Here is a 21,213-nt window from a genome sequence, read left to right as displayed (position 1 = left end):
AAGAAGGAAAAGAGGAGAAGAAAGAGAGGAAGAACTGGTAAGAGAGGCGAAGAAGAAAGAGAAGGAAAAGAGATGAAGAGAAGAGGAAGAATTGGTGAAAAAAAAAAAAGTTCTGTGTTAGAATGTGAGAGACGAACAAGAATAAGAGGGGAGGGGGCATCAACGGTGGTGAGTTGAGAGAAATGGGTTTTGACGCTTTTACCCTTCAACTTTTAAAATACTTTTACAGTAAAGGAAATGGTGTGAGATTAAGGTTGGGAATAGGGAATAATGCAACCAGTAGTAATTTGGGATTCGGTAACCTCGGAATATATGTACCTTTTGTTTAATGAAAATGGCAAATGGGCTATTGTTTAATGTTTATGTTTGTTTGGTATTTTAATTGTTATGTTCACTTCAGGGTTTCCCTTTTCTGTAATGTTCAGTTGTCTATGAAAATGGAGTAATGTTTGTGACTCTTGTATATATTATATAGTGTAATATATATATTGTTAGTGAATTTTATTAAATTAGCTAGAGAGGGTATACTTGTTTTGCTTATTCCAATTTTGGAAGAGGTTGGAGAAGATTACCTGTTACCAAAGTTTCATAGAAAAAAAAAAAAAAATTCAACGAATGGAGCTAATTATTTTCTTATTAGCAGTTTACTGTAAACAACCAAAAAAAAAAAAAAAAAAAAAAAAGGGGGATGGATTGGATAGAATTGAAGATGAAAAAAATTTATATATAGCATATCTTATGTGTTTAATTAAGTTTGTAACTATGGCTTGTGCTTGTGTTTCCCAGCTTAAAGCAAAGCTATAATAGTTGTTTAATAGTCATGACTTATTTACCTTAATTGACAAGCTGTTGTTTTAACCCTGTGCAATCTTTTGGTTATTCCTCACTTAGTAGGCACTGCAGTTTACAATAGAAGTATTTATGTATTTTTTCATCTTTTTTCAATTGATGATCTCATTGACTAAAAAGTTTCAGATAGGCTTCTCTTTACCTTCAAGTGCTTTCATTGGTAATCAAGTCCATTTAATATTCTATTACTAAATTGAGTAATTTTTTTTATTTCTTTTAGGTGGAACAAATTCCTGAATCATTTGAATCAGTCGAACACTATTTTGGGTCATTTGTTTATCCTTTATGAAGAACACGAGCACAATTGTTTTCAGGATGGAGACTATTCAACAGCACCTTATGCTGAAGTGGTCGCATTGGATGAGTCCAAGCCACATGGAGCAGAGATATGTACGTTAAGGTTGATTATGGAGGAACAGATTCGTAACATTGGTAAAGAGCCTTATAAACTTTGCCATGGATATTTTGATTTGGCTGACGCGAAACCTGAAACTATTTCCGACTTGGAAAGGGTGGGTGAACGTGGTCTTTTCTATCGTCATGAAATTTAGAGGATGAAAACGAGAACGAGATGCGCATTTCTACCTATTTTACAGTCAAGCCCTCAGAGCATCCAAGCGATGATGGGGGAAAATCATTATTTGTAATTTTCTTGGTAATATAACTCCTAACATAAGAATATGAATCATTGCATATGTCGCGAAATTTGAAGATTATCAAGAAGTTCTTGCACTGATTCGTGGTAAGTTTCCTGAAGATGATTTACTTTTTCGCTTGCTGACATAAATTGTGGTGTTTTCATTGAAACTTGCATGTTGAATGACAGTTGGAGGAAACTTGCCAAGTCTGTTCTGAGCAGAATGGGGGCATCTGGAATGAGAAATTTGGTCTCAGATTATCATCGACATGAATGATTCTCAACTAAGGGCGGTTCTTGCCTGTCTTGATAGTGTGCATTGTGATCACAAGTCGTCTGTGCAACTGATATGGGGTCCCCCTGGGACAGGCAAAACTAAAGCTGTTAGTATGCTTCCTTTACACTGTTAAGAATGAAATGCAGAACCCTTACTTGTGCCCCAACAAATGTTGCAATTAAAGAAGTGGCCTCCCGTGTTCTAAAGCTGCTGAAAGAAACTATTAAAACGGACAGCTATGGAAGAGGCACTCTGTTGTTTCCTCTTGGAGACATTCTCTTGTTTGGAGTAAGGAGAGGCTCAAAGTTGATGAAAATACAAGAAATATATTTGGATTATCGTGTAAAAGGCTTTCAGAGTGTTTTGATATGCAAACTGGATGGAGGCATTGCTTTACTTCCATGATGATTTACTTGAAGATTGTTGTTCCCAGTATCACATTTTCTGGGAAAATGAATTGATGAAGGAAAAGAAAATAGTAATGAAGATGAAATCAAAGAGGAGTCTAAAGAGGAGTTCAAGTCATTTCTTGAATATGTGAGAGAAAGATTTAACCATACTGCCACTCTTCTTAGGAATTGTATATAATCCTCTGTACTCATATATCCAAAAGTTTCATTTGAAATAATTTTCAAACATGGTAGCCCTGATCACTTTACTTGATTCTTTTGAAACTTTATGTTTCAAGACAGTGTAGTTCCGAGGAGCTAGAAGAGCTCTTTTCACATTCAGTAGCTGCACATTTTTCTTCGTCATCAGGGCATAAAACTACTTGTTGCACAAGAAGAGGGGTGAATGTCACACTGTTTTAAGAATTCTTCAGGATTCCTTTAGCAAACTTGGGCTTCCAGTGCTATGGACACAGACTCATTAAAAGATTTCTGTTTTAAAACACTTCAGTAATATTCTGCACTGCTTCTAGTTCATTTAAGCTGCATCAGTGGCCATGAACCACTGAACATTCTGTCATTGATGAAGCGGCACAACTAAAAGAAAGTGAATCGACAATACCGTGCAACTCCTGGGCTTAAAGCATCTATTCTCATTGGGGATGAGTGCCAATTGCCAGCAATGGTTCAAGCAATGTATGTTTGATGTTGTTTCAACAGTTCTACGGATCTATGTATTTGGCATTTGCTTCTCTTTTTAGTTTTCCCTAATTTCCTCGTCTTTGTTTTCAGGTTTCTGATGAAGCTGGTTTCGCGGAGAAGTTTATTTGAAGGTTGAGCTCATTGGGTTTCTCTAGACACCTGCTCAATATGCAGTATCGAATGCACCCCAATCAGCTACTTCCCGAATTCATATTTCTATAACAACCAGATTTTAGATTCCCCGGATGTTAAAAGAAAAAGCTATGAAAAGTCTTTTTGCCAGGATCAAATGTTTGGTCCTATTTCTTTCATCAACATATTTGGGGGGAGAGAAGAGTTCATCAACTATAGCTTGAGAAATATGGTTGAGGTAGCAGTTGTATGAAAATATGGCGGAACCTGTACAAAGTATGCGTTTTTGGAGTCTCACATTTTTATTACCATCTAAAACTTGATTGATTTTCTATTGTCATTCGCAGCTTATTCATAGCATGTGATTAATTTAATTCATATTTCCTTTTGAGATACGCATTACTGGTTTCATTTGTCTACAGTTTATGGACTTATGATTGTGTTTTTCAGCAACTGTTACCTTGTAATTAATTAATTAGCCTTTTATTCATTATTTTTTTGTTAGCTACAGAATATACATGATGGGAAGTATCTTATATAACTTCTAATAATGTAATTTATTGATTGATGAACCTGGTAATGAGTGTAGGAAAAGTGAAACAAGTAGCAAGTAGTGGATTGAGGGGTTGTTGGCAGAAACTCCATGGGTTTAGGCTGGGATAGGTGGCTTTGGGGTTGGGACAGCAAAGGAATTCAGTTAGGGACACAGAAGAGCTGGGGGATAAAAGAAGGGGAGACCAGATTAGAGGGGGGAAGAATATAAGAAATTTGGGAGGAGCTGACCCTCGGTTAGCAATTAGGAGGACTGGTCCTTGAAGTCCAGCATTGTTTTTCTTTCTTATTTTGATTTTGTCCTTTTGGTTGATATGCTGGGTGTACTATTGAATCTCCTTTTTATATCCATGGTAATTCATAATATGCAGATTGGAAGGGCTCAAAACAGAAGCTGAGCATTGGCATAGTCTCACCTTACAGTGCTCAAGTGGGAGCAATTCAAGAAAAACTTGGAGGCAAGTATGAGAACAGTGACGGCTTTACTGTAAAAGTGAAGTCAATTGATGGGTTTCAAGGAGGAGAGGAGGACGTTATTATAATTTCCACTGTGAGAAGTAACAGGAGTGGATCCATTGGATTCTTGTCCAAGCCACAGAGAATCAACGTCGCGCTTACAAGGGCTAGGTATATATGTAAATGTTGTTCATTGTGTTTGGTTCATTTTACTAACTATGGTGAATAACTACTGTCCCCTGCTCTAGGCACTGTTTATGGATTTTGGGGAATGAAAGAACCTTAACTCATGGTGAATTTGTTTGGAAAATCTTAATCCACGATGCTAAGAACCGGCGTTGTTTCTTTAATGCTGATGAAGATAAGGATATGGCCAAAGCTATATTAGAGGCCAAAAAAGAGCTTGATGAGTTGGATAAATTGCTGGATGCTGGTAGTATACTTTTCAGAAACCAAATTTGGAAGGTATATATTTTCCATAGCTTTACTTGCTTTGCCAAGCAACTTTTCCTACCATGGTTAGTGCAATATTTGTGAGTGATCATTTTCTAACTTATATCTCAGGTTATTTTTAGTGATAACTTCTTGAAATCCTTTAAAAAAATGACGTCAAACCGCGAAAAGAAATCAGTTATTAACCTTCTACTGAAACTTTCAAGTGGCTGGCGACCTAAAAGGAGGAACATAGATTCTATTTGTGAATGCTCTTCGCACATTATTAAGCAATTCAAAGTTGAAGGTCTCTATACAATTTGCACAATTGACATAGTAAAGGAATCAAATTACAAGCAAGTTCTGAAAGTCTGGGATATATTGCCTTTGGAGGATGTTTCAAAATTGGTAAAACGTTTGGATGATATATTTGTTAGGTACACTGATGATTACATCAATCGTTGCAAAGAGAAAAAAATTGAAGGGTATGTCTACTCTTTTCAATTCTGTTGAAGAAATATATTTGTTTCCTCTTATATTGACTGGCAAACATTTCATTTGGTTTTGTTTATTATTTTGTTTCCGACTAGGAATTTGGAAGTTCCCAAGACTTGGGCAGCCTCTTTAGAAATTGTTCGTTTCAAGAATCTTGCTGATAGTAAGAGTGGAAGTGACTTAAGGGGAGTTGCTTCAGACAGTATGAGTTATGTTGAGAATTCGAAGGTGATTGATAGTTTGTTGTTGATGAAATTCTACTCTTTATCATCAGGTGTAGTGAACCACCTACTTTCCGACCGTGATGGAAGAGAATTGGATCTTCCATTTGAAGTAACAGACGAACAGTTGGAGATGATTCTTTTTCCCAGAAGCACCTTCATACTTGGTCGGTCAGGTACAGGGAAAACTACTGTGTTGACCATGAAATTATTTCAGAAAGCAAAACTACATCACATGGCAACTAAAGGATTCTATGGAGTTGATTATCATGAGCATCTGCATACTACCCAGACAAATGAGCCCGAGAAGGGCCTTGGAGAGGAGAAACTGGATATCTTGCGCCAACTTTTTGTGACAGTCAGTCCTAAACTGTGTTTTGCTGTAAAGCAACACATTTCTCACTTGAAAAGGTTTGTGGGTTTTCCATAAGAATAGCTCTTGCAGTCTGCTTTTCTTATTTCATTTAAGGTTTGTGGCTAATGATAGTACTTGTAATGCGTGCAGCTCCGCCCTGGGTGAGAAGTTTCTTGCAGAAGGCAGTTTCCTTGACATGGATGATATTGATGATGCAGCGCAGTTCAAAGATATCCCAAATTCTTTTGTAGACATTCCGCCTAAATCATACCCTCTTGTTTTAACATTTCATAAGTTCTTGATGATGCTGGATGGAACAATGGGCAATTCATATTTTGAGAGATTCCGAGACAAATGGAAACATTCTGGTGCCCAAAGTCAGAGTTTAAGATCAGATTCCTTATACACAATTATGAGGACAAAGGAAGTTAGTTATGACAGGTTTAGTTCATTTTACTGGCCACGTTTTAATGGAGAACTAACAAAGAAGTTTGATTCTTCAAGGGTCTTCACTGAGATTATATCTCACATAAAAGGAGGCCTGCGATCCATGGAGTTTGGTGACGGTAAACTGAGTCGAGAAGTTTATGTCCAATTATCAGAGGGTAGAGTTTCCATTTTGAGCAGGCAACAAAGAGAGATGATATATGAGATATTTCAAAACTATGAGAGAATGAAGATGAAAAATGGTGATTTTGATTTGGCTGATTTAGTAATTGATCTTCATCATCGACTTAAAAAAGGAAAACACGTCAGAGATCAAATTCATTTTGTTTATGTCGATGAGGTGCAGGATCTTACAATGAGCCAAATTGCTCTGTTCAAATATATCTGCAAAAATGTGGAAGAGGGTTTTGCTTTTTCTGGTGATACAGCACAAACAATTGCCAGGGGAATTGACTTCAAATTTGAAGACATACGACATCTGTTCTACAAGAAGTTTGTACTGGAATCAAGAAGCAATGAATATGATGGCAGAGAACAGAAAGGGCAACTCTCAAAAATTTTTAATTTGAGCCAGAACTTCCGTACCCATGCAGGTGTATTGAAGTTAGCTCAGAGCATCATTGATCTTCTTTACCGTTTCTTTCATCCCTATGTCGATGTTTTAAACCCTGAGACTACTATGATATATGGGGAATCTCCAATTTTGCTTGAATCTGGGAACAATGAAAATGCAATCATAAAAATTTTTGGAAAGAGTGGAAATGTTGGCGGCAATGTAGTTGGTTTTGGAGCGGAGCAGGTGATATTAGTACGAGATGATTGTGCTCGGAAGGTTATTTCTGACTATGTTGGGAATCAAGCTCTTGTTTTGACCGTAGTAGAGAGCAAAGGCCTTGAATTTCAGGTGATTCTTTTTTTATTGAAAAGTCTTTTGTCATTATTGGAGTAATAAACAAAGAGTTTTGCTTTTAATATACCATTCTTCATGCTATGCCCTTAAGTACTCTTACAATAAATTTTGATCTTATTACTGAAATGGTCATTTGTGATCTAGTTAAAACTTGAAAGTTTCAGACTATTTCCTTTAATTGTCATTTAATTTCATCTTCGCGTGGACAGTGTAAGAAGTCATATGCAGGTAATAATATAAGATTTCAACTCCTGGCAACTATTCCTAGTTAAACATAAGATTGAACTTCTATCTAGAATCAAATCCCCTCCTCAAAGTTTATGAGGATGGGATTTGGTTGCTAAAACCCCCTAAATTGATTGGTCTGGAAAGATTTCAATTGATTTATCCAAGTCCTTATTCTATTCTTCAGTAACTTCTATGAGTCTTAAATTTTTTTCATTAATGACTTGTATTATTTCTTTCGTAGGATGTACTGTTATACAATTTTTTTGGTTCACCACATCTTAAGAATCAATGGAGAGTGATTTATGAATATATGAAGGAACAAAATTTGCTTGACTCCACGTCACCTAGGTCCTTCCCGAGCTTCAATGAAGCTAAACATAACATCTTGTGTGCTGAACTGAAGCAACTGTATGTCGCCATCACTCGTACAAGGCAAAGGTTATGGATCTGGGAGGATAGGGAGGATAGGGGAGGAAGTCTCCAACAAACCTATGTTTGACTATTGGAAGAAGAAGTCTTGTGAAGTAAAAAGCTGGAGATCATTTGCACATGCATGCAAGTTGCGAGTACCCCCGAAGAGGGGAAATCGCGGGCATCAAGGCTCTTTTTAGTTTTCCCAAGCTGTTATGTCATCGTTGTTTATACTGTTAATGCCATGCTTTAAAATTGTTGAAACCTTTTTTATTTGACATGACATATTCTGGAATACGTTGTGCTATTGCACTACTGCTAACAGTATTTATTTTCATTTCATGTCTCCAATTATGGTACCCTTTTCCTAGCTGAGCCATTTCACATTCAATTTAGATCTGCGTCAATACGCTGCTTCAAAAATCTCAGCTCTTGAGCCATTTGACATAATATTTTGTTGGATGGTAGGAGTGTGTACAAGTTAGGAAGCCACTTACTTTTCTGGTGGATATAATATTCTTTTTTCTCTTTTGACAAATTATTGGTTTTTTTAAACCTTTTCCAACCCAAAAGGCTGGTGTTTCATGAGGTAACTATTGAAATGGCAAGCTAAATGCTCGAAAAAGAAGCTAAAGGATTTTTTACTGGGAAGAAAGGTGTAAAGCTTACGGCCCTTAAAGCTGATGCTGAACGTATCCGCAGTTTGAACCCTTGAAGAGGCAATAATAAACTAAGGCCAAGCTGCTATTAAATTTGAAGCCTATACACAAGGCCAATTCTGCTGCCAAAATGTTTTTATGAGCTGGGAGAGTATGAAAGAGCAGGTATGAATAGGATATTGATTAATTTTGAGGAATATAATTGCTGTCTTATGGCTGCAGTTTATGGATATACTTCTGTATTTATTACGTTACTGTGAATTTGGATATCATCTCAGAAGTTTCTCCGATCTTATTTTTTGTTGATGATATTTTGTGACTTCAGGAATTGATATGTACGCATATTATGTTGATATTAGACATAGAGTTCTTGTTCAAGACGTTCTCCGATGCAGTTGTTGTTTTATAAGAAGTTTTGGTATGCATCTACTGTAAAATTGTTGCAGTTTATCAGAAGGTTGTTGAATGAGTTTAGAAAGCTTTCTTTGCGCTAGGTCCATTTCTGCACCAAGATGAACGCTCAAAAGTGACTGGATATCTATTTCAGTTTTTCAGAGTGTGGGACTATTGCAATAAATTTTCCATACTAATTGTTTTTTTTTTTCTCAGGAACTTGTTTGCCTTGTTATAGTAGTCAATGGCGAAGAAAAGTGCTAGATATGATATTGTTCACTTTGCAGGTTCACTAAATTGATGTAAGACTCAATTTTGTTCGCTGAAGGTAGGATTTATTTGGGAAAAATGTGAGGAACCAGAGCTGAAAAGGGCGGGGGAATGTTCGTGCTTGCAGGATGCTATGAGCTGGCGATAGAGGTGTATGCCAACGGCAATTGTTCTAGATTTTTTGTTTGACTGTTTGCTTTTGAAGGAAAGCTTTTCAGACTGTGGATTGCAGTCATCCATTACTGGAAACAACAGCAGTTAAGATGTTGGTAACTTTCCAAAGAGGTGAGGAAAGACCAAAATGAACAAGACTTTCTGGAGAGATGCGCTTTTTCAATTCCATCATAAGCTAAAGATAGCAAATCCATGATGAAATGTGTGAAAGCTTCATTCAGCTGGGATTTGAAACGTAACTTTTTGAATGTTTGCTCCAAAGTAAAGCTTTTTCTGTTTGGAATTGACATACATCCATACTGGAAAAACATGCCAGTACAGATGGTTGGTACTTTCCGAAAGAAGTGAAGAACGAACGGAACAATGGACAAGACTTTGGAGAGATGCGGCTTTCATCATCATGAGATCAAAGATAGCAAATCCATGGATGAAATTGTGAAAGGCTTTCATTAGTGGATTGAACCGTAACTGTTTGAATGTTTGCCTCTCCAAAAGTAAAGCTTTTGATGTTGGAATTGGAATACATCCTATATGGAAACAACATGCCAGACAGATGTTGGTGCTGTCACAAAGAAGTGAAGAAATGAATAAAATTGAACAAGAATTTCTGGAGAGGAGTGCTTTTCATCATCGGTGAGCTTAAAGATAGCAAATCTATGTATGAAAGTTGGAAAGCTTTTCATTCAGGGATTTGAACGAGCTTTTGAATGTTGGCTCCAAAGGGAAGCTTTTTGTGTTTGGATTGCAATACATCCATCCGGAAGGAACAACATGTCAGTACCAGATGTTGTGTGGTACAAAGAAGTGGAAGAAATGAACGAAATTGAACACGGACCTTCTAGAGAGGTGCGCTTTTCATCTTCATGAGCTCAAATGATCGCAAAATCCAGGATGAAATTGGTGACAGCTTTTCATTCATTGGATTTGAACCGGAGCTTTTTGAATGTTGCTCAAAGGAAGATTTTTTGAGGTGGGATGGCAATACATGCCAGTCCTGGAAACAACATGTCAGGACAGAGGGTGGTGTTGTCCAAAGAAGTGAAGAAATGAACAGAATTGAACAAGACTTTATAGAGAGGTGCGCTTTTCATCTTCATGGCTCAAAGATAAGCAATTTCCATTGATGAATTTGTGAAAGATTTTTCATCATGGATTTGCAACGGAGCTTGAATGTTTGATCCAAAGGAAAGCTTTTTGTGTTGGAGCGCAATACATCCATTTATGGAAACAACATGCAGTACCGATGTCGGTCACTGTCAAAGAATGAGTGAAAAAATGAAAAAATGTAACAAGGGGGGACTTTTGGAGAGGGTGCGCTTTCATAAATGAGCTCAAGATAGCAAAATCTATGATGAATATTGTGAAAGTTTCATTCAGGGATTTGACAACGTAATTTTTGAAGTCGTTGATTGCTTGATTGAACTTCTATGGTGGAAGATGAGTGGGAAACTGGGATGCTAGCAAATATGCAAAAAATGAGTAGAGCGATTCCCTGTCAGCTGATGTGTACAGAAGGTGGGAAGTTATAAGAAGACATCTGCACTATATACTTCATACGTGTTTTACATCACCTTATGGTCACTCGGGGAGCAAAGGTCTGGCTCTTTGAAGGCACGTTTAGAGGAAAGAGGAGCTTTTGGGAAACGCAACGTCACTGTAGCGGCCAGAATGACTCGACCCTTTTTTCTGAATTTGTTCAAATGAAGCTGACATTTATCAGTATGAGCAGTGCAACTATTACATGTGAGTCATCAATTAATGCTTCAAGAGGGACCCACAGAGGTATCAGAGGTAAACTTCTATTCCGACCATTTGGATTTCTCTTCATTTAAGTACCTCTGACGAGTTGGTGGCAAGACGAATAGTTTTCTGATCCAAGGCAGTAGTGAAGACAGACTCAGCATCCATTACATGAGAAACAATGGTTTCGGTTTGCGACCCTTGTCCTACTTTGGAATATGGAAAGAATAGATTGCGGACACCGATATGAAGTATGCGTTGAGCCTCTAGCAAACCACGAGATGTTAGAAACTGCAGACGTTATGGTGGGTGACTTCTGCTTGAACTACCTTAGTGTAGGAAGCAATATCAGCAATCTTGGTACAAGTCTCTTTCTGCTTGAAACCACGATGCAGATGTGGATTAGGAGGTGGAGACCAAAGATGTGCTCCAACGAGCGATGAAGTTGGTTGCAACTGATGTCAGCAAGCTTTGTCTCGTGCTCGGATTATTGGAGTTCAGGAGTTACTTTTTGTTGGTTCATGATACGGTGTTGAAAACTGCTAGATGCTTATTCGAAGCAGTTCATGTGAGATTCATCTCATCCGTGTTCTGCAAGTTAGAAATTCTACTTACATCTATGAAGTTTCAAATAGCTCTTTTGATTCCAAATGTTTGCTCACACCAGATTATGATACTAGGCACTACAAAATTTTGATTGAACTATCAACGAAGCAATTCTTTGACTTATATTCCCTCGACTGGCGAGAAGCAGTTGAAGGGAACTTGATTTCTTTGAGAGGAACTGAGTACTTGTAGGAATATAATAGAAGTGTATTTTTCAAAATTTGGCTTGAGAAGTCAGTTATTCTTAATGGGAAGATTGGATAGTGTGGTAGTTAGAATTCGTGGGGTGGTAAGCCGAATTAATGAAGGTGATTGGAGAAGGTTGCAAAAGTTTAATGAAATACACCATGGGAAGGAATTTGTGAGAGAGCCTCTCTGGGAATATGGGATTATGCAATAACAGAATTGTTCCAGAAAGTTCTTGGAGCTTGAAAGATATTATGTGCCACTGGAGGCATACGGATAGATATATCACCTTCGTAATTTTCTGGTATGTTATTGAGCGGTTTTTTTTTTGATTATGTTGTCTAGCGATCCAAGAGCAAGGGTATATCTGTAGACTCACACATCATCTTTTGTGGATTGGCTGTATCTACCAGAGGGGACACCAACCACGCTTCAACGCATAGATGAGTGCAACAAGCTTGAGACATGTACTTCTGATTGTTGTCCACATTGTTCCGCAGTTCCTTACATGAGAGGAACAATGGAATGGATCAAAAGCTCTATCACAGGTGCGAAAAAACATTCATCATTTGTGGTTTTGAGATGGTTGTAATAGGTGTTTGCTCATATTGAATTTTGGGAACTATGAACATTTGCTCTTGGCTTGTCGGCAGGGACAATATTTACAACACAAACTGCTGGGAATTTTTGATCCTTCGCAGAAGATGGGCGGCTCTAATTCTCTGAGTGTAATGTGATGGCCGAAAGCCTTTAAAAGTGATCAGGAATCACTGTTAATTGTGGAGTTGTTGGGGGGAAATTGTTCAGATTTAGGGTGTCAAGATGCAGTTTTTGTTGAATGAAAGCAGACAGATGTAAGGGATATTAGGTATTATGTTTCCGAAGTTCTTGAAAGCTTCTCAAGGCCATTCTGGAGCTAAATGGAAGCTACATATTGCAAAGATTATCTCTTCGTCAGACTGTCGGGCCAAGGATGAGTTCAATTCTTCGTCTTCAAATCTGCTATCCTTCAAATAAGGATTCAATCACCCGGACCATAAATGAGAATAAATGCTCATGGACCCTGGAGTTTTCTCGGAAACACTGAAGCTAGATTTGATAGGAAATGCAGAAGATCAAAAGAGCATTTGGAATGCCCCAAGAGTTAAGGATAGTGCCATTCTTTTTTCACATCAGTGAATGCAGGGGAGTAGTAATAAGATGAGCGTTGGATTATTATTTTGTGTGATTTTACAGTTGAATGTAGACAAATGTACTCGCTTTTAAACTGGCTGCAATGGAATGTGGAAACGGTCAGAAGCACCTTTGAAAAGCCGATGGATGAAGCAGTCAGCATGCTTAAAGAATTGAAGCAACTTTAGGCTGGATTAGATGAAAGGTCAGTTTAAATATGGTGCTTATATTTTTACAATATCATCCTAATTTGTATCTGTTTCCAATTGCTGGTTATGACTCGAAGTTGTTGCATGGTAATTGCATTTTTGATTACTGGTGGTTAGATTAATGTATGCCATTAAACACTTGTAATATTTTTTAGAAAATAATTAATTTCAGTGGTCAGCAAGTGGAGAACAACAGTTTCAACAATTAGAGAATTTGCAAGAGGTTGCAGTCAACCAAGGCAAACAGGGAGCCTCACTTGAATCAAGCTATTCTTGAGCAGAGTGGGTGTTAAAGGCAAGCAACAGAGACGGGCGTGGGCTGCGTGAGGGGTATGGCATCAGAAGGAAAATGTGATGAGGGAACATGACAGTAAGATGGAGGGTTTGGCAGTTCTATAGCTTCTGGTTCCCAATCCCAAACCCAAGCCAATGTCAGGATCAGGAAATTGAAAACTAGGGATGGGAAAAAAGAACGCCCTAAGAAAAGAAAGAAAGGGGAAACATTAGTAACCAAATCTCAGAATTCCTATTTCTGAATTGATTACCATCTACTACATGTTGTAGTGTCAAAATTGAAAATGGCTAGGTTGTGAGTCTTTGGTTGTAGAACAATAATTTCATGTTTTTAATATATTCATGATAATGTAGCCTTAGTTTTACATTACTATTTGAACTAAGGGCTGATTTGATCTCTGATTCAAGATAATTTTCAAAAACTCAAAACAACAAATCAATTACCATCTTCTGATAGTCCTCAACATAAAGTGAATAACCTCCACCTCAAATTTCTTGGGTGAAAGTTTCTATGCTCTTTAGCTCTGCATTTATCAAGCAAAACTATATATCATTCCTTACAAGAGTAAGGCCTGAAATCACTGGACTCTTTCTCACTATCAAACTCTTCAAGGCTCCTCTACATTCTTTTGCAAGAACTGAATTGTGCCATTATCAACCTCAACTCTCTAGCTTCTTTCACTTTGTTTGCCCCTCCTCAGTTCTTAGCGATTGATATGAGTTTTGAACTGCATAAGATAGAGCTTTAGTATCCCTACTTGACCAACTCTGCTGTTTACCTGCAAATTAAGTAAACTTATTTGCACACACTAAAACAACAATAAACAAATGAATTAACAGAAGAAAAGAGCCATACCCCTACTGCACAAATGTCCCTAGCTTTCTCCAAGTAAGCCAATCCAAGCTTCCTATGTTCTTTGAGTAGGTCACAAAATCCAAATCTGTCACTACACAGCACAAAATCACTCATCAATTATAAGAACAAACAGTGATCTAAAACAGGTGATGTAAGTAGGAAGACTTAAACTGGCGCAGTAGGGCAGTACATGCGAGCAGAACCAAGAGATTGCAGCGAAGGGTAGTATAATTGTGGTGTGCTGCTGCGCCATGAGATAATAAAGACCCTTGTTGATAGAATCCTTGAGATTGTCAAGAACCCACATGAGTGCATAGTGACTGGTCACTACTCATCAATCGCCAACATCACCTTTTATCACTTCTCCTCTGCTAAAAAGCACCTCACATCATTTCTTTAAAGGGTTTCTCAGATAGAGGCTAAGAAATACAGACAAATATAGCAAAATATAGCGGGGTCCCTCTCTAAAACTCCCACACCCAAGCCAGCGTGATGCCGCCTGGGGAGGGTGGTACTGCAAGTGGGCACACTGAGGACGTGCGCGCTGTATGGGTCTTTTTCTCGAGCCACTGGCGTGCGACCGCGAGGAGGAGAGCCCTGGGAATGGTTGGGGGATGATGGGAAACCCAGAAGAAACCCAAGTCAGTTCAAAAAACAACACAACACTCAATAGCAACAAACCAACAAAAACTACAAAAAATCAGCCTCGAAAAAGCTCCAAAACTAGGGAGGTGGTAAAACAGCAAAAAACCAGCCGGCGAGAGGCAGCCTTTCAGCGCGAGATTGGAGGGCAAACTAGTTAACAGGTTGAGGGGGGTTTAGAGAGGAGGCATCGGCGGTTAAGAGGGTAGATGTTGACTGATTTTCGTCACCCGGATCGCCGGAAATCGGCAAGCAGCGCGCGATTCCACAGCGAAGCGGCGCCGACCGGTTGGCGGTGTAGAGGGGTTGTATGATAGGGGTTTTTGAGTGGAAAGAGCTTAGGAGATAGTTTGGTGGTGTCGATGCATTCCATAAACCGTTGAATAGGTCAATTCGGCCTGAAAACGGCAATCCGAGGTGGAAGAGGGAAGGTTGAAGAAGAGGTTGGGATTGAATTAAATTTGAACTAACATGGTTATTTTTCTCATTTTTACTAATTGGGGTAAAAATAATTATTAATTTATTTGTCAAGGGCTAATAGGATCCTCCCACCTTAACAATTGTGATAACCATCGGTTTAAAGTGTTACGTCTATTAGTTTAATATGGATTAAATTATAACCCATCGGTAATGTCGTTTACTTATAAGTTATAATTAGAGGGGGAAATTTGCGGCTGGGTTAGGCGGTCAAGCTATACACCGGCCTGTAAAAATGCTGGGTATAAACCCGACAGTAACACTCGAGCAAGTTGGGTTGCCCCCCCCCCCCCCCCCCCCCCACAATGGCAACCCGCAAACAGACAGTGCTTTTGGTCTCTTTTGCAAGAAGAGACCCACCAAAAACCCGTCGGGTTAGCCGAAAAAAATTAAAAAATAAAAATTTTATATTTTATTTCAAATTACCTTTACCTTGAAATATAGCCGTTTTATAGCCGTGAAGAGTCTTTTCATATGTTTCTTTCCCAGTTTTTCTATAAATGTGGCTCTAGAACTCCAATTTCTCACAACCAAATTCTCATCATTCTTCATATTCTCTAATCTCTCAATCTCTCAATGATCATTTATTAGTTTTTGCAATTTGCTCGTTTTTATTTTTATTAGTTTTTGCAATTTTTAATTCATATTCAATTTTCAAATTCCAATTCCAATTCCATATTCCAATCTATTTCTTAATTTGTATTTTTTTCCTACATCAATTTTTTTTTGTTTAAATACAATGGATAGTAGATATTTCTCTCCCATCAATTACAATGATGACGGAAACATCTATCCTAGTCTAGTCCCGTCGTTCTATCTCAATATTTAAGTGCAGAGTGAGAGGTATTAAAAGTCCCGCTTTTTACCCATCTAGAACTCGATACACCTCAAAACTTGCCTCGATTCCAAAAGCTCCGGGTGGTTCTAGAAGGTGTCTTTGAAAAAATCGTCGTGTGTCGTCCAACTTCATCTCAAAAACTAAGGCGGGATATCAATTGCCGTCAAAGTGAAGACGACCACACATCAGACATTTGAGCGGTTTTGACATTTTTTTATGAGACAGGAAAATGGCGTTCAGTCAAGAAAGCGAGATGCAAATACTGTGGAAAATATTATAACAGTGATTCAGGTAATGGTACTAGTACTGTTAAAAAGGCAGTGCAATAACATATTAATCAACATGGAAATAGAGAAAGCACCAACTCAAATAACTAATAGGGGGGACTAATGACGTTATAGTTATGATGTATACTAGGGAATTGTAGCTTATATATTGCTCACAACTGCTCAAACTATTAGGCTGAAGATAATATTTGAAAGATGTTGTTCAAATTCATTTTTTCCAGGATATAAAGTGTATTCTAAACCTGCAACCGTAGAAAGATTAATAAAATTGACTTAATAATGAAATAGAATAAAAAATAAAATACATCACTTCATCATGTTAGTGTGGCTTAACTACGATATTTGGAGTGGTAGAGCTAAAACATATTTATTTGTGTGATAGTCATTAATTTTGATAATGACTGTAATTATAACTAATCTTTATTAGATTAGATTATTGGCTGTGATCATAGTGGTGAACAAATTTAAAAAATGTTGAAGTTTTAGAAGAATGATTGTTTGTTAATAAAGTGATAAGTTTAACTTAGATAATGCAAGTTCTAATAATAAAGCTATAGATTATTTTCAAAGTAAATTATCCTTTAATAACAAATTTGAAGTTTTTTCACCACAGTGTGTGCAGCCATGTTATTAATTTAATTGTGAAAAGTGGGTATGAAAAAAACAATTAAAGAAATGTTAATAGAATAGAGTTAGTTAGCTGGTATATAATAGTAATAAAAGAAATGCTAAATTTAAGGCTTGTATAAATCAAATATGTCTCTAGAACTTTGTGCAGTTAGAAATGCTGTTAGATGGAATAGTTACTTATTATGCTTGATTCATGTTACCTTACTAATATAATTAGTTTTTTGTAACAAAAATAGGGTTCTATATTGGTCGGTAGAAAATGATTGGCAAATAGTAAAGTATTTATTTTTCTTTAAAACTGTTCTAACAATCCAACTTTACACTTTTGGTGTGTATTTCATACTAGTCATGGTAAGTACATACATTATAACAAATTTCGTTGAGTTATTTATAAAAAACAAAAGACAATATATATTTACCAAACTGCCCAATAAAGGAATGCAATAGAATTTTGTTTTTAAAATATGGGAACCATTCATTTTCTTTATGTTTATAGCTATTTTGCTCCTAGAATTAAATTAGCAGGTTTAGAAACTGGTTTGACAATTTATGTGAAAATTTGACAAACAGAAGATATGCCAATAATAGGAGAGGTAAAAAATACACTTTTCGAACGTATATTCTATATTGAAAACCAGGTATGAGAACCGCCAAAGAGGTGAAAATCCAGGGAGCTGCATCAGAGAACAAATGAAGATCTATTCTTGGGGGGCACTGAAAGGCCGAAGAGGACACCAAATCCAGAACACCTCCTCTCTCAGAGGCTACACCCCACACCACAAAAACTAATGTACGTCTTCTATGCCAGTCACAGAGTAACGAGCTTCAAACAATATTTAGGAACTCCTGAATGTTGATAATAGATCCACAACAAACGAGCACAACTTTGATGTCTTGAAATAGGGAAAACCAGAAAATGTTATTTTTCCGGATATCACGACTGGCCTGGAGGTTTTGTTGTTCCCAATCTCAACCGTTCATCACGAATAAACATGTTAGTGCAAGTGGAAGAGAATTTTAAATGAAAGGATGATAAACTTTCACCACAATGATGAATGTCCTCACATGCTCGAGAGTTGGGAACGTTGGCGCGCCATTCAAGTGCAATACGAGGTTGTCAACGATACTTAATAGAATATTTCAATTTGTAATATAGATGATACGAATGAGGGAGGTCGAGTGAACCCCCAAATAGTTGTTTTGTAAATTGTAATTGTAAATATGAACTGTCAATTATTGTACTTTTGTTTACTTACCAAGTTTTTGTCCTAGTTGGGTTTTCTTAGTGAGGTTTTAACGAGGGCAATAATTATGTAATTTCTATAATTTATTTTTATAGAAATAAATAAATTTAATTATTCTTATATTACAATTTACATGTATTAAATTGAATTATATTTGGATTGTTAACAAAAAAAAAAAATGTAATTAATTTAATTATTGATATTAAAAAAGAAATTAACAATAACATAAAACCAATTACAGTGTATTATTTATAAATGTTAATGATTCATTGAAAGTTAATTACAACATTTAAATTTAAAAACAAAATAAAACCAAACAAAATTTAAAAAAAAATATAATAAAAAACGGGGTTAACCCAGCGCAAACCCGCAACATAACCTGGGGCGGTTAGGGTTGGCGGTCCGCCGGGTTAGGCAGCCAATTCGCAATATTGTGGGGCACAACCGTGGCCCGCCAATGTCACCGGTGGGTCAGGACACCGACCCGCATTTCCAGCACCCGTCTCGCAGGCCGAGTCGGGTCGGGCCGGGCGGGTGGTTTTCCACTCTAGTTATAATATGACATTAAATTATAGAGCATAATATTATACATTATAAATTTTTATACACATTTCTCACTACACATACTGTCGGTTTAACAATATGGATACGTTATTTTAAATTAAAAATAAACTTGTCATTCAATCATACTTTGTCCATAGATTGTATGAAAAATGTTGTATAAAAATATGTATGTGTAGTATTACTAAATATAATTGAGTATTAGGGTGACATTGCTGGCTACTAAAATCAGTTGGGATCAATTTGTTTTGAAAACATGTAGGAGGTCGTTGACATTTCTTAGTCAACTAACCACCGAAGAATTGGAAACAACTGAGAAGACTTGGGCCAAGAAGAAGAAGATATCCACCTACGTCACTACCTTTGTCTATCTTCTTTTTTTTTTTGATCAAATTCAAACTTTCCTCTCTTTCTAGATAAAAAGGTGATTCAAACTAAAAAAAAGAAATATTAGATTGTGTTTTTTTTTTTTTTTTTTATCAATTTTGTGTTTTATTTTCTGTTTGGTTGAAAATATGAAAAATATCAGAAGAAAACATAAAAAATGAAAATATGTTAGTGTCTATCTGAAAATGATATTTAAAACACAAAAAATTAAAACGCATGCAACATGTTGGGGGGATTATTAAAAGACCATTTAGAGTTAAATTTAATTAAAAGGCTTATTCCAGTTTGTAAAATCTAACTAAATAGCCATGTTTTTTATTAAGCTTAATTAAACTTAATTAGAGGTAATTACGAATAATGAAAAATTCTGTAATCTTTTAAAAATTATGATATGTCCCCAAAGAGGTCAAATTCTTGCAAACAAACCCAAAGACTTTCTCTTCCTCCCGCGAACATAATGCATTCCTCCGCCATTGACATCTTCTCAACAAGATCGTCGTAGTCCTCTTCCTCTCTCGTGACATTTCGTCCAGGTATGTGTATTCCCCTTAGATTTATATTTTGATTTACAAAGATTTAATGATGGATGGGTTTGGGTATATTTAGATTTAGTGTTTAGGTTGTGTTATGTAATGGAAATTGAAAGGAGTGAAATTTGTTGAAAAAATGTCTTGCATTGTGGGTAGCTGGGGGTGGTAGCAGCGATTGTAGGGAGAGAGACTGAAAATGTGCTCTGGATATGATAGATCGCTTAAGCGACCTAGTGTGCACTAAGCGATCCGGGTACGCTGGTAATACAGCAGATAGATCGCTTAAGCGATCAGGTATGTGGCATAAGATCGCTTTAAGCGAATTTGCTAAAAGTGGTGTATAGTAGCAGATGGCTTAAGCGATACACCAGATCTGTCAAGCAATCTGTGAGCTGCTTTTTAAAAGATTTCAACCCTTAGTACATCAGTAAGATAGTGTGTTTTTCTTGCATTATAGGTAGTTGGCTATTATGAGGACATGGGACAAGTTGTTTGGATGTGAATATTTGGTGAGTGGGTGGGGAAGAAAGTAGCAGGAAGTGAATTGGGAAGAGCAAAAAAAATTATACCAATGTTGTGAGCACAAAGGTTAGTTGATGAGTTGATTGATTAAATAATTAGAAGAGGTGAAATGATGTGCTCACGTAGTGATATAGTTGTAAAGTATGTTTTACGAGAGTCCTCAACATTATAAGGTACTCTACTATATTAAAGTCGAATGAAAGTGTGAAGTTATATATGATTGATGTGGCCGATAATGGTTCGAGGTTGATTTTAAGGGTTTTTTGTAGAAAAACCATTGAAAATTTGGTTCAAAGGAAGGGGATAACGAGGAAGTTGGCGGAGATTTGCCTGTGGTTTAATTTGAACTACGAGGGCAGCAATGATTTGTTAGTTGAAAAAATCAAGAGTAGACGGTGAATTGGGTGGTTTGAGGACGACACTGTAGAAGAGGTAGTCACGGGGGGCAGAGTGAAATGTTGAGGAGGAGGACCCCGTACATGTTCCTGCGATGTAGAGATTCTTTAAATACAGATTATGCAGAGGTGTAGTTTGTGAGGAAGAGAAGCATTGGCCGTTTATGTAGGTTAGAGGGGGGCGATTGCAGGTAGTAGTGAATCAGCTCATTTTTTACGGATGGATCGGAGTTGCAAATAGGGTATTTATTTACGACAAATGAGAGTGGTGAGGAAGCTAAAACTTGTTGTCGTGAGACTTAATTTTGAGTTCATCACCAAAAACGTCAAATTCATTGGCTATGACGGTTGCATGTTGTGACCGAAAGTGCAAGGACGGGTTTATGTAGAAGGTTGGCGGAGTCGAAAAAATTTATCTTAGCATATATACCCTGTGAGAACATGTGGTTGAGACATATTTTAGGTGAGCATCGACAAGCCTCCGCTGATGTATTAGACAATTTGTCAAAAGTCAGTTCGTTGAAGGGAAAGTTCCATTTCTAAGAGATTCAAAGAATGTGTGCACAGAGTTGGGATGTACTGTTAGTTACTGGAAATGCTGGAAAGGGAGAAACTATGCACAAGATTTTTGGAGGGGCACGCCAGAG

General features: G+C 37.1%; 2 protein-coding genes across 2 annotated transcripts in view; both read left to right on the top strand.

Moving 5' to 3' along the window:
* The first annotated feature begins 4,363 nt into the window (after window positions 1-4,363).
* On the top strand, window positions 4,364-7,581 carry LOC116114221 (TPR and ankyrin repeat-containing protein 1-like). The gene is made up of 5 exons (XM_031400375.1): window positions 4,364-4,459; window positions 4,559-4,911; window positions 5,017-5,553; window positions 5,648-6,848; window positions 7,324-7,581. Exons 1-5 carry the CDS (start codon window positions 4,364-4,366, stop codon window positions 7,579-7,581), a joined length of 2,445 nt encoding a protein of 814 aa, XP_031256235.1.
* Window positions 7,582-8,289: 708 nt separating this feature from the next.
* Window positions 8,290-21,213, top strand: part of LOC116114227 — a 38,032-nt gene continuing 25,108 nt past the window's right edge. The window contains exon 1 of the mRNA XM_031400380.1: window positions 8,290-8,317. The gene's annotated coding sequence lies outside the window, so the exon portion shown is untranslated. The remainder of the gene's footprint in view (window positions 8,318-21,213) is intronic.

The sequence above is a fragment of the Pistacia vera genome, unplaced genomic scaffold (genome assembly GCF_008641045.1).
Source record: "Pistacia vera cultivar Batoury unplaced genomic scaffold, PisVer_v2 Contig704, whole genome shotgun sequence".
Classification (NCBI taxonomy): Eukaryota; Viridiplantae; Streptophyta; class Magnoliopsida; order Sapindales; family Anacardiaceae; genus Pistacia; species Pistacia vera.
The sequence above is the reverse complement of the archived record's forward strand: the minus strand, read 5'-3'. Positions and strand labels throughout refer to the sequence as shown.

Bases quoted from the DNA above. Each gene is read 5' to 3' on its own strand.
- LOC116114221 (XM_031400375.1), top strand. From the start codon at position 4,364: ATGGCCAAAGCTATATTAGAGGCCAAAAAAGAGCTTGATGAGTTGGAT. The intron at 5,554-5,647 runs GTTTGTGGGTTT...TAATGCGTGCAG, and splicing joins CACATTTCTCACTTGAAAAG to CTCCGCCCTGGGTGAGAAGT. The intron at 6,849-7,323 runs GTGATTCTTTTT...TTTCTTTCGTAG, and splicing joins GCAAAGGCCTTGAATTTCAG to GATGTACTGTTATACAATTT.